Genomic DNA, 12262 nt, shown 5'->3' on the forward strand with positions numbered 1-12262 from the left:
ATTAAGCGTCTGCCTTGGGCTCAGGTCATGATCCCAGGGTCCTGGGACAGAGCAGCGCATCTGGCTCTCTGCTCCGCGGGAGGACTTCTCCCTCTCCCACGCCCCCTGCTTGTGTTCCCTCTCTCGCTGTGTCTCTGTCAAAAAAAAAATCTTAAAACAAAACAAAACAAAACAAAAACCTAAAAATGCATACCCTACAATTATGCCTTTCCACTTGTAGGTTATTTGTTCTAGAGAAACACTGGCGCATATGGACGTGATTTAACCATAGTTTATAATATCGAAAAATCGGAAATTATTTGTGCATAATTGGGTCAACTATACAAATGAATGCCAGGGAAAAAAAGACTCATCTATGTATACTAACAAAGCTAAAACTCCAAGACATTGCTGAAGGGCTTTTTGTTTTGTAATTGAAGAGTTATTTAAGGCATGCAAAAACAAACAAAAACAAAAAACCCACACACAAAATAAGATTTTTCCACGAGGACATAAAGATCCATATAAATGCAAAGGAAAAAGATTTAAAGAACACACACCAAATTGATGACAGTGGGAAGTTACCTCCTGCGAAAATAAATGGAACCAAGTACTTCTTCAGCATGTATGTTTTTAAGGAGATAGATAATATGTTTGTGAATTTAACTTTTTTAAAAAATGGAGAAAACAGAAGAGCTTAACGGATCAGTTCTCAGTATGTTGATCTGTGGCTGGGAACATTGTGTGATTTGGCGGTGTGGATTTAGAAATCCTAAGCGTACAGATGAAAGGGAGCGATTTTGCCTGGGTTGGGAGGAAGAAGAGCAGGAGAGAGCAGAAGGGGTAAGGAGCAGGGGGAGGAGGAGTAAACGTTGTTACAGAGGCCACGTAAAGCATTTTCAAGTTTACAGCATCATAAGCAGCGGAACGGTTAAGAAAGGGGAGATTAAGTAACTCCCTTATAGGCAGAGTGTCTACCTAGGGAGTTTGGACGGATCGAAAGCGGTACCACCGTTCCCCGCGGAACAGTGAGCAGCTCCCCCCCGAGGGGCACGCCAAATGGGAGGCGGTGTCTGGGGGTCGCGCAAACGCACAGGGTCACGCAAGCGCACGGCGTTTGCGCACGCGCAGAACGGCTCGTCCGCGTAGCTCCGATTTTGCAAAAACGCCTTGGGAGAGGTTGAGCTGCTTGTACAATGTCGGAAATGAACGAGCTGTCCGAGCTTTATGAAGAGAGCAATGACCTGCAGATGGATGTGATGCCTGGCGAGGGTGACCTTCCGCAGATGGAGGTAGGCAGCGGGAGCCGGGAGCCATCCCTGAACCCCTCCCGCAACGGGGCCCCGCCACAGCTCGAGGAGGAAGGCCCAATGGAGGAGGAGGCGGCCCAGCCAATGGCGGAGCCGCAGGGGGAACGAGGCCTTGCTAACCGGCCCAGCCCTGGGGAGCAGCCAGGTCTGCTTGCGGGCCCTGACTTCGAGAGCGAGGACGAGGGCGAGGAATTTGATGACTGGGAGGACGACTATGATTATCCGGAAGAGGAGCAGCTGAGTGGTGCAGGCTACAGAGTATCAGCGGCCCTTGAAGAAGCCAACAAGATGTTTCTGAGAACATCCAGAGCAAGGGAAGCAGCCCTGGATGCCGGGTTTCAAATGCATTATGAGAAGACCCCGTTTGATCAGTTGGCTTTTATCGAAGAGCTTTTTTCACTTATGGTTGTCAATCGCCTGACCGAAGAACTCGGCTGTGATGAGATTATTGATAGAGAGTAATTACGTGCTGTTAAAAGAGGAGGAAACTACTTGAGGAGAGACCCAGCATTCCCACTGTCTTTTGGGTTCATTCCAGATCCAGATCGTACCGTGCCAATGAAAAACTTCACCCTCAAAAAAAAATTTTGTGTGTTGTTGTTGTTTTGCAGAATAGAATAGGGCAGTGACTGCACAGTTATGAAAAAGAATTGTTAAGGAAGAAGAAAACACATCTTAGGACTGTGGAAATCTGTTTTCAAGAACGTTCCTGAAACACCTGTGGCTTTGACTCTGTTAGTGATCAGATTATTTTCCTTGCATTGGAGAAAATACCTTTCACATTTCACTGTAAGGGATGGTTTTGCAAGAATAAGCTATGACCAAGACAAACTACCAGTACAAGACCCCAGTGATACTAATTACATGAGAAAATGTAACTAATACATCTAATTTAGGACACAATATGTCTGAATCATTTGGACTGAAAGCCTACTGAGAGAACTCTTGAAGATTCCACTTTGTGGTCTGTCCAAGCCAGTGATCAAAGGCTAAATTTTTTGTGTAAAATAAATTGGGTATAAAGCAAACCCAAAAAGAAATATGTATCATGTGTGCTATATCTCAAAATGTGTTTTCAAGAGCATCTGAAACTTTGTACATGTATCTTGATCATTCATAAAGCTACTGTGATCTGTAATTCAAGGAAATTTGTTGTCTTACCATTTTTAAAACTCAAAAACTAAGACATCCATAATAAAATTTCAAATTTAGACATTAAAATGTATGTGAAAGAACAAAACAAACTATTTCTAATACTCTTACATAATAGAGAAATTGTTTTATTCGCTGTTTTTCATTTAACTTTACAGGTGAAAGACTTTGGTTGAACTTCATAGCCTAAGAACTGTTGAAGTGAACATGTCAAGTAAAAGGAAAGCCCTACATCTAAAAAAAAAAAAAAAAGACTGAACAATTATGCCCTCAACCTTTAAAAGTTTTAAACCTGCCCAGAAATCCACATCAGTATCTGAAGTTTCCCTCTGTCTCCTCCTCTAATTAAGCTTGTTATTGGTTATGCACCAGCATTCAAGATAATAAAATTTCTTGTTCTGTGTATTTTGTTTGGCCAATAGTATTGTTCACGTACTTTAAACACTACTTTTTATTGTATTGTGCTATTTTATTTTATGATTGAAACCACTTTATGATTTAAATTTAACCACTATTTATAAGGGAAAGTGCTCCAGCTTCAAATAACTGATTTATAAATTAACTTGAGGATATTAAACTTGGCAAATTCCTATAAAAGAATTTGCCAGCCTGAGAAAAACTGTCCTATTAGTGAGCATGTTGCTGTGGTTATTAAGGTTCTGAAATTGTATAAGAAGAACAATGTCAGAAAGTTGTGCCCAGAAAAACAGTGTATCAGTAGGTCTGATGATCAATAAAAAGGTACCCTCTGCTTATTATGGCAGTAAAGGACACATCCGATACAACACCACAACTCAGCCTTATTTATGTTACGATCATCTTTTAGTTTAAGGAGGGGGGTTCTTTTCTGTAGAGGACTGACAAGGGTGATAATTATTTAAATACTAGCTTGGTAAGTTAGAGGATAGATAGATGATAGATAGATAGATAGATGATAGATAGATAGATAGATAGATAGATAGGGAAATCATAGGTGAGATGTTAGCACTTAACCTCTCCCATGCCTCACTTTGATTGCATTTTCAAACAGCTCTTAGTTGCAGCTAGATGAGTGTATAGATAATTGTATGATGTGAATTAACTGAATTTGGGGGTGGGGTGTAGGACGCTAGGGCACAGGTAACTAACCAGTTGCATGTACCTCCAGATAAACATGTCAGGAAATAGAAAACAAATTGGTCTTCAAACAAGGAAGTGTGATTAGGTTCCTCTCTGGGACTGAGTGGGGAGCAAGAGGAGAGGAAAAGAAGATGACTCCCTGTTGGGTTGGAAGGCTCATGTTGGGGAGAAAGACCTGGACTCCACAATGGACTCCTCTTGATGGTTGGTTCATTGGTCTTGGGAAAATAGGTAGTAAACTGAGAGATCACTGAAATTAATACTTGTTTGTATTTACTGAAGATAGAAAATGGTAGCATTTTAACACCCCTTTTAAAAGCATAAAATCACTTGTTTTAAAGGTTAAAGTTAACACATACTGGAACCAGCCTACCTGGTTCAAATCTGGGTTAACGGGAACTAAAGAAAGGAGTTCTAGAGAGATTCTGGTCCTTATTTTGTGAACAGGGGAGAGGGTGGGGATATGGAATGGGGAGAGGGAACTTCAAAAAGCTTGTGAGTATGTAGGATGATGGGGGTGTGGTTTTCTGGATCTATGCATATAATAAATTTTTGCTTAGATTGTCCTACATTGGCTGCCCTAAGGACACAGATTTATTTTGTCTCATGCTTAAAATTTTAATTCTTAATTAAAGACCAACATCTCATAACCCAGAGAGTGCAGCAAAACTCCCAGATTTCCATCTTTTTTTTTTTCCCCAAAAGTTGAAGATCTGGCAGTCCTTGACATATAGTCATGTGGGAAAAAGCATCCGATCTCCCTTTACGTAGGGAAGGTATTGTACTGCCATGTTTCCCAGTGTTGTCTCCCCAACATGGAGGCCAGGTGGCACTCACCGTGTATCATTATGCTTGCACCATTGTTTTCCTTGTCCCTGGACAGTAAGCACTACCTGCCTGGCCTCTCTTCATGGAGACTAAAGGATGTCTCCATTTTCTGCCTATTTTACCTTCTTTATCTCTATTACCCTTCTCTGTATCATTTCACTAGCTGTTAGAGTTGGTGGTAGGATTGTAGATATGAGTAAAGAATAGTGGGAGTGGGAGCTCTTGAGCCTGACACTTTTGCTTAAGTCCCTAATATATTAAAGTATGTCAAGCAAGTCTGTTGCTTGAATTTTTAAAACAAGGAATATACAAAAATCCCTAAAACTTGCTTTTCCAAAATGTACTTCCCATCCCAAAATACAGTAAGTTTTAAAAATTGCAAGCATTACATGTTTAATATAATTTTATTTTCTGCCTCTGAGACATTTTCTGGGAGTGAATGCTTATAATCCTGAAGTTGTTCTCAGTGGCTGAAGATGAATGTGAACCGTCTGACCCATAAATACTCTGTCATCTATGAATGTATCTATAAACTTGAACCTGTTTATGTTTTCAGTCCAAAGTATATCTTAGAAGTTGGCAGGGGGGAGGAAGGGAGGCATTAATATTTCTTGGTATTTATCTTAGAACTTCAAAGGGTAGCTTTCTTTAAGGAGAACTTAATTAGTAAATCATTCTCTCATGTACAACTATAAGGTCGCTTCTCTGCTGCCTTCCTCCCTCGAACATTTTACTTGCCCTTTTGATGGGATTTATAAAGCTTCTTGAGTAAAGCAGATGCAGTTGCACATCTTTTTTATGCCACCTGCACCCCCCACCGCACCGCCACCACTACCAAACCATTTCCCGTAGGCCTGCAGAATGGTTCAAAATTATTTTTAAAAATCAGCACCTGGGTGTGAGGTCAATGAGATCCTAACTTTGGTCCTCACTCCACCACTGGGCTGAACACATAACCATGCCACCAATGCAGAAAAAATGTCTTACTTCCAGAGGCACTCATTGCTATAACTACTGGTAGTGGAAGCCACCCATGCCCACTGTCCCTACTTCTGTTCTGCCAGAAAGATGAAGGGCATGTGACAATACCCCCTCTAATTGCAGTAGCCCAGAAAAACTGTAGTAGAAGAGAAAGAAATGAGAATAAACTATGCCCCCTACCGATACATACCACAACCCTATTCTTCCTAAATTCTCCATTCCTTCAGTCACCCCATAGAAAGAATCATTTTTTTTTAATGCTCGTTATATTCTGCACATAAGGCTGTCACCATGATGGCTGTAGATTTGCTTACTCTTCCTCCCCTACAAAATTCTGAGATAATTCAAGTGCTTCTATACTCAGTGAGACCTCAAAGCTCAAGGCAATAAGCACCCTTGGTACCATACACATGGATGAAAATTAAAAATAAATTTTACATTTACAAATGTCTTATGGGCAAAGCATCTGAAAGACTGTTTTCCCTTCCACATAGATTTGTTGCATCTCCCAAGCACAGCCTCAAATGTTCTGCTGTCGTTATACCAACGGTATCCCCTCTCTTGGATAACCAATCAGGACCCAGCTAGACAGGAATTTGTTTTGAACTATTTCATATTAAGCATTATCCTCAATGGAGTTTTATACTACTGTGAAGCAATATATTTTACTCTGCTTTTGAACTTAGAAAACAAAGCAGCCCTCAAAACTGCAAGTGAATTTTTTGGCAAAAACACTGGAGTCAAAAATGTATATAACTGTATTTATATGTTACTGAAAATTTCACAATTTTATGTTTTAAAATATGCTTTCCCTGTTAAGTACTGAGTTTATGAAAATGTCTCAAGGAAATAGGAAAAATGTTTGAGTAAATAATAATAATAGGTACTGCACTGTGCTAAGTGATTTACATTGATGATCTTACTTAATCCTCTAAATAACCCAATGCTACATACTATTGCTAAATCCATTCTTTCAGAAACTCTGTGAATAGGTACTATAATGTCATTTCACTAATGGGAAAATTGAGTGATGGAGTAACTTGTTTGTTAGTGGCAGAGCCAGGATTTCAACTTATATGTGACCTTCAAGCCCCTGGTGTTTTAGCACAGCCAACTACACGTTCAACCTTCCATGAGTCCCTAATCAACAGTACTCCATAGAGTAAAACCTTAAATGTTAAGAACCTCGAATCACAACGTATTAGACCAAGAAGAATTAAACTCTAACACACATAAATAACCTGATATACGGAATTCAGCTTAAAAAATAGAAAGCAAGTCAAACAGTGCCCTAGTTGAAGGTACACATTTAGTCCAGTGCCTGTATATCTTCTATATTTGCTTCAGCAATGCTGTTCTTTGAGAAATAAGGTTCACAATGAGAACTCAGGCATACCATGGTATCATAAATCATCAAAGAAGAAAAAAACTGTGTTTATGTAATAACATTTTACAAAACATTTCAACCTTAAAAGTTGGAAGAAAATGTTTTATGCTTAAATTTCAGTCTGCTAGAATATTAACCCTCACATCACCCTTCCCCTCTGTCCTTCATTTGTACCACCCATCCAACACACAGTCTGTTAGTTCTGAAAATGGAATTGCTTTCCCTTTGGGGAGCACTGGTGGAAAGTAATAAACAACCGACTCAAGAATTTGATTTGCCAAGTGGTCTTTACAATGTTATTTGCACCTTAGTCCCTCTACAATTAGGTAGAGGCAAGTATGCAAGCAGTTAAATGCCAGTGATGGGTTAATGATACTGTTGTTCTAATTATTGTTATGCATAAATCCTTGGCAGATTTTTTTCCCTGTGCCTTATTAAATTTAAGGCACACTCTGAAACTTTATTTTCTTTATTATGCCCATACTTTTCTAGAAAAATACATATGTTAAACTATAAATGACATTCATGATCTTACCTGTTGGTTGTCAATATTCATCAATGTGAGGCTGCATGTTGAAATGGTCAGTTTAATATTCATTCCCGAAAACTGAAGATTACTTTTGCCAAGAACTGTAGATAGGAACTTAACTGGAGGCTTTAAAAATAGCAAAACAACACTCTAAGTTAAGGATTTTGTTACAGAATAATATTAATCTTTTTAAGTGTTAAAAATGGGTCGAAACACATGTTCTTCCTCTCTATTTTACTTTACACAAAACAAATGAGATGGAATCCCTCCTCTTTTTTAATGAAAAGTTTTAAAAAATGGAATGCAGCAAACTTTTTTAGTAAGTAGTGAAATCTGAGCCCTCAGAACTTTTCTGATACATTCCCTTCTCCCCAAGTGTTGGAAGAAGGGGTCTGCTTTATATAAATGTAATTCCTATGAGAGTTTGGGCTAGCTGAACTCTCCAGGCCCTTTGAAGACCAGATGTCTAAAAAAAGAAAGAATTGCTGTCTGGGTTTTTTTGTGACCATTAAAAAAAGTATGAAAAACACACATACCAAACATATGGGACACAGTGAAAGTGGTGCTAAGGGAGGACTTTATAACTATAAACACATACATTAAAAAAAGAAGAAAGCTCTCAAATCAAGAACCTAGCTTTATAGCTTAAGGAATTCAAAAAAAAGAACAAATTAAACCCAAAGCTAGTAGAAGGAAGGAAATAATAAAGGTTAGAGCAGAAATCAGTGACATAGAGACTAGAAAAACAATAGACAAAATCAATGAAACCAAAAGTAAGTTCTTCAAAAATATCAACAAAATTGGCCAAGCTTTAGCTAGATGGACTAAGAAAAAAAGAAAGAAGATTCAAATCACTAAAATCAGGAACAAAAGTGGGGTGGGGATGTAACTACCAATTCATCAGAAACAAAAAGCATTATAAGAGAGTGCTATGAACATTTGCACATTAACAAACTGGATTACCTAGATAAAATAGACAAATGCTTAGAAACATTAAACCTACCAAGACTTAATCATGAAGAAATAGAAAATCTAGATAGAACTGTAACTAGTGAAAAACAAAAGCAGAAATAGCAACAACACTAGAAAATAACCAGTGTTGGAAAGGACATGGAGAGATAGAAATCCTGTGCACTATTGGTAGGAATGTACAATAGTACAACCACTATGGAAAACAGAATAGCAGTTCCCAGTTCCTCAAAAAAATCAAAAACAGTATTGCCATAGGGGGATCCAGCAATTCTACCGCTTGTTATATACCCCAAAGAACTGAAAGCAGGGACTTGAATAGATAGTTGTATATCCATATTTATAGCAGCATTATTCACAATAGCTAAAACATGGAAACAACCCAAGTATCCATCAGCTGATGAATGGATAAGCAAAATGTGTTACATATATCCAATGGAATATTATTCAGCCTTAGGAAAAGGGAGGAAAGTCTTTTTTTTTTAATTTAAATTCAATTTAATTAACATACACTGTATTATGAGTTTCAGAGGGAGAATTTAGTGACTTATCAGTTCTGTACCACACCCAGTGCTCATTACTTCAAGTGCCCTCTTTAACGCCCACCACCCAGTTACAAAAGTATGGAGCACTTCACGAATTTGCATGTTATCCTTGCCCAGGGGCCACGCTAATCTTCTCTGTATCATCCCAATTTAGTACATGTGCTGCTGAAATGAGCACGGAAGGAAATTCTGACACATGCTAAGCATGGATGCATCTTGAGGACATTATATGAAGTGAAATAATCCAGTCACAAAAAGACAAATACTGTATGATTCCACTCAGATGAGGTACTTAAGAGTAGTCAAATTCATAGAGACAGAAAGTAGAATGGTGGTTGTCAGGGCTGGAGAAATGGGGGACTGGGGAGTCATTGTTTAATGTGTATAGAGTTTCAGTTTTACAAGATGAAGAGTCATGGGGATGGATGGGGCAATGGTTGCACCATGATGTGAATGTACATAGTATCACTTAGCGGTACACTTAAAAATGGTTAAAATGGTTAAAATTTTATGTTATGCATATTTTACCACAATTTTTTTAATTGGGAGGAAAAAGAGTATAAAGATAATATAGTGCATAAAGGGTCCCTGGCGTGTATTAAGTATGCAATCAATGCTAGCTATCAAAGGAAATTAACTCAATATATTTTTCTTTCCATGTGTACTTTCTGGAAAGATGATAACCTCATTTGTTTTGTTTTATTTTGTTTTTGGGGTGTGGACTCCCTATTTTTGTCAGGAGTCTTAAATGAGTGAGCCTGTTTGCTGGGACCATCCAGTAAAAGCATCCTATTTGCAGAGGTTATGAGAGGCAGGAGGAGGCCAGAGGCTACTTTGGGGCCATGGGTTTTGTCAAAGAAACTACTAAATAGGGAGTTCTAATAGAATTGAAAGGCCACTTATCAGTGTTTTTCCATGCCTTGTGGCTCATCTGAGTCACTCTGGGTGACACTGGGTTCAGCCCTATGCAAAATAATGAAGACTAATAAAGAATGAGGCAGGGTGGTATGGAAATAAAGCACAAAGCTGGAAATCTGAAGACCTGGTTTCTATAGCTGGCTCTCACCATCATCGGAGTGACTCAAGGCAAATCTTCTCTGAACCAGTATAGTAGCTGGCAAAATGGGAGGGTTGGACTGGAAGATCTCTAAAAATTCCTTCTCTCTTAAACAATCTACAATTCCATGATTTACATAGTTATCTTAAAACCCTTTGCACCTCCCCTTTGCACATTCCAAAACAACTAAATGTTCTAGGGTTGACAACTAAATAGCAATAATACTAACTACCATTGCCATTGAAAGCCTAATATATGCCAGACACTGTGTAGACACCATTTCATTTAATTCTACACAGCTCTATAAAGTACGTGCTCTTTTCTCCCAATTTACAGTCGGGGAAACCAATGATCCAAAAGGTGAAAGGACTTGTCCAAGATCACACAGTAGGTGGCAGAGTCAGGATTTAAATCCAAGTCTATGTAACATCACATCTTATGCTTTCTTTCAGCATGAAAATTTCCTTCTACTCATGTGTTATTATCTCAACCCTACCAGCACCCACCTTTCCATTTGAAAATGGGCCAAGGAATCTAAAAATTCTAAATGTTAAAATGCAGAATAGATACATTATAAAATACTGAAATTGGAAGGTACCACCCTGGTCATCTGGTTTAACTTTACAGGAACAAGCATGGGGTCTCAGAGAGAGAGGAGAGACCAGGCCCAAAGGTAAGTAAACACCCAGGACGGAACCCAGATTTTTTTACTTGAACCCCAGGTGCTCTCTCCATTCCACCGCTCAAGACATCACCATTTCAGAGAGTGTCAGGCAAGTCAGAAAAATGTGGGAGACAAGACCAACTTTCAGTGCATCTCTGATATCACGCCAACTGGTAAAGGCCATTCTGCACTTTAGCTCCTATGGTAGAATGAACTATTTTGATATTCTCTTTCCCCTAGTTAGAGAAACAGAGAACAAGAAAACCACACCAATATTTACCTTTCGCTTTTTAATGGCTCCATTTGCCCCAGAGACAGCTTCACACAGGCGACTTATTGCTTCCCTACAGAACAGAAACCATATAAAGACTTAGCATACTAACATGCAGTAAATGTCCAATAAACATTAACAAGTATTTATGAACAAAATGTGCACACACGTAATGGTAAGTCTGACATAAATGACCTTCCCCTATCCCCACGGGATAAAGCATTGCACTTAGTCCCTCTGCCGTTCAAACTCCCCCAAAACCCAGCAACACCCTAATGCTGAAAAAAAAATCACTTTACAATAAAGAGTCCTACTATTCACCTTCTTGATCTCTTTTTTTCCTTGGATTTTCAGGTTTGGTTTTTGGCAATGTTGATTTGTAACCAAAAAGGAGGGGTAGAACTTTGGTGTCTGGGGACACTTCGGTTTTACTTTTAGCAAAATCCTCTCTGTTGTGTTATGAATAAAAAGCTTCCCGATATCTCAGCACCAAAGATGATGAAATACAAAAGAATCTGACCCCAGAGTAAGTTTAAAAGGACTGGGAGAGAATTGAACTTCAAGGTGGTCTCAAATGGAGCCTTATTGACCGAGATACTGCTACAAGCCATTGAGCTTTCATGTAATTTCAGAGTAGAAATGAAAATCAATAACAAATTTCCTCCTTTGCTTATATATATATATATACACACACATATACCTTACCCTGTATCGTACTTCCTGAGAGAAAGGCACCACTAAAATACGTTGTTCCTTAATGGAAGTGGTGAGCAGAGCGGTGCCCTCATTTCCAGAAACGCAGTTATAACTAAGAGCTTTTTTCTCTGGAACTCAGCATTCACAACGGGCGGAGGTTTCACTCGGTGTAATCTGAGCCATAACCTTGTGGCTTTCAACCGATATATTAAACTTTGCACAAAGCACATCTCTAAGCTTTTTCCTGGATTCACTGGAGATCATTGCTTAAATTTGCAAACCGAATTAGTTCACACACATAGGAGCATGTGCAACATTGTATTACAATTTTTATACATACTTCATGAAAATATTTTCTTTGAGATATTTTTTTATTTTTTTAAAGATTTTATTTATTTATTTGAGAGAGAGAGAGAGAATGAGAGATAGAGAGCACGAGAGGGAAGAGGGTCAGAGGGAGAAGCAGACTCCCCACTGAGCAGGGAGCCCGATGCGGGACTCAATCCCGGGACTCCAGGATCATGACCTGAGCCGAAGGCAGTTGCCCAACCAACTGAGCCACCCAGGCGCAGGCTAGATATTTTTGATTCCTAAAGGAGGGGAGGAACACTCAGAGGAATGCAGACCCACTAAACAAATCTATCTCCCTCTCTATCTACAGAGAGAGATATATAACACGGACACAGAGATATATAGATATAGATATATTAGTGCAGATCTATGTTCTCAGTGTTCTAGCAGACACTTTGGAAAGATAAGTAGAATTCCCAAAGAT

The 12262-nt window shown here is 39.0% G+C and overlaps 2 protein-coding genes and 1 non-coding gene across 5 annotated transcripts in view; 1 reads left to right on the forward strand and 2 right to left on the reverse strand.

Moving 5' to 3' along the window:
- SHC4 (SHC adaptor protein 4) overlaps positions 1–12262 on the reverse strand; it is a 129702-nt gene that overhangs the window by 51365 nt on the left and 66075 nt on the right. For all 3 annotated transcript variants that reach the window (XM_027570729.2, XM_027570727.2, XM_027570728.1), the window contains exons 3-4: positions 10801–10864; positions 7292–7411 (exon numbers count right to left, since the gene is read on the reverse strand). In XM_027570729.2, the coding sequence (XP_027426530.1) occupies positions 7292–7411; positions 10801–10864 (184 nt within the window). The remainder of the gene's footprint in view (positions 1–7291; positions 7412–10800; positions 10865–12262) is intronic.
- Positions 976–2846, forward strand: EID1 (EP300 interacting inhibitor of differentiation 1). Its single transcript, XM_027570730.2, has one exon. The coding sequence runs from the start codon at positions 1176–1178 to the stop codon at positions 1749–1751; it is 576 nt and encodes a 191-aa protein (XP_027426531.1). The 5' UTR covers positions 976–1175; the 3' UTR covers positions 1752–2846.
- LOC113910618 lies at positions 8872–8977 on the reverse strand. The gene has a single exon (XR_003516129.1). It is a non-coding gene; the product is annotated as a U6 spliceosomal RNA (small nuclear RNA).

This window comes from Zalophus californianus, chromosome 6 (genome assembly GCF_009762305.2).
Source record: "Zalophus californianus isolate mZalCal1 chromosome 6, mZalCal1.pri.v2, whole genome shotgun sequence".
In the NCBI taxonomy this organism is placed as follows: Eukaryota; Metazoa; Chordata; class Mammalia; order Carnivora; family Otariidae; genus Zalophus; species Zalophus californianus.

Excerpts from the sequence above, each read along its gene's own strand:
- EID1 (XM_027570730.2), top strand. The coding sequence starts at position 1,176 with ATGTCGGAAATGAACGAGCTGTCCGAGCTTTATGAAGAGAGCAATGAC.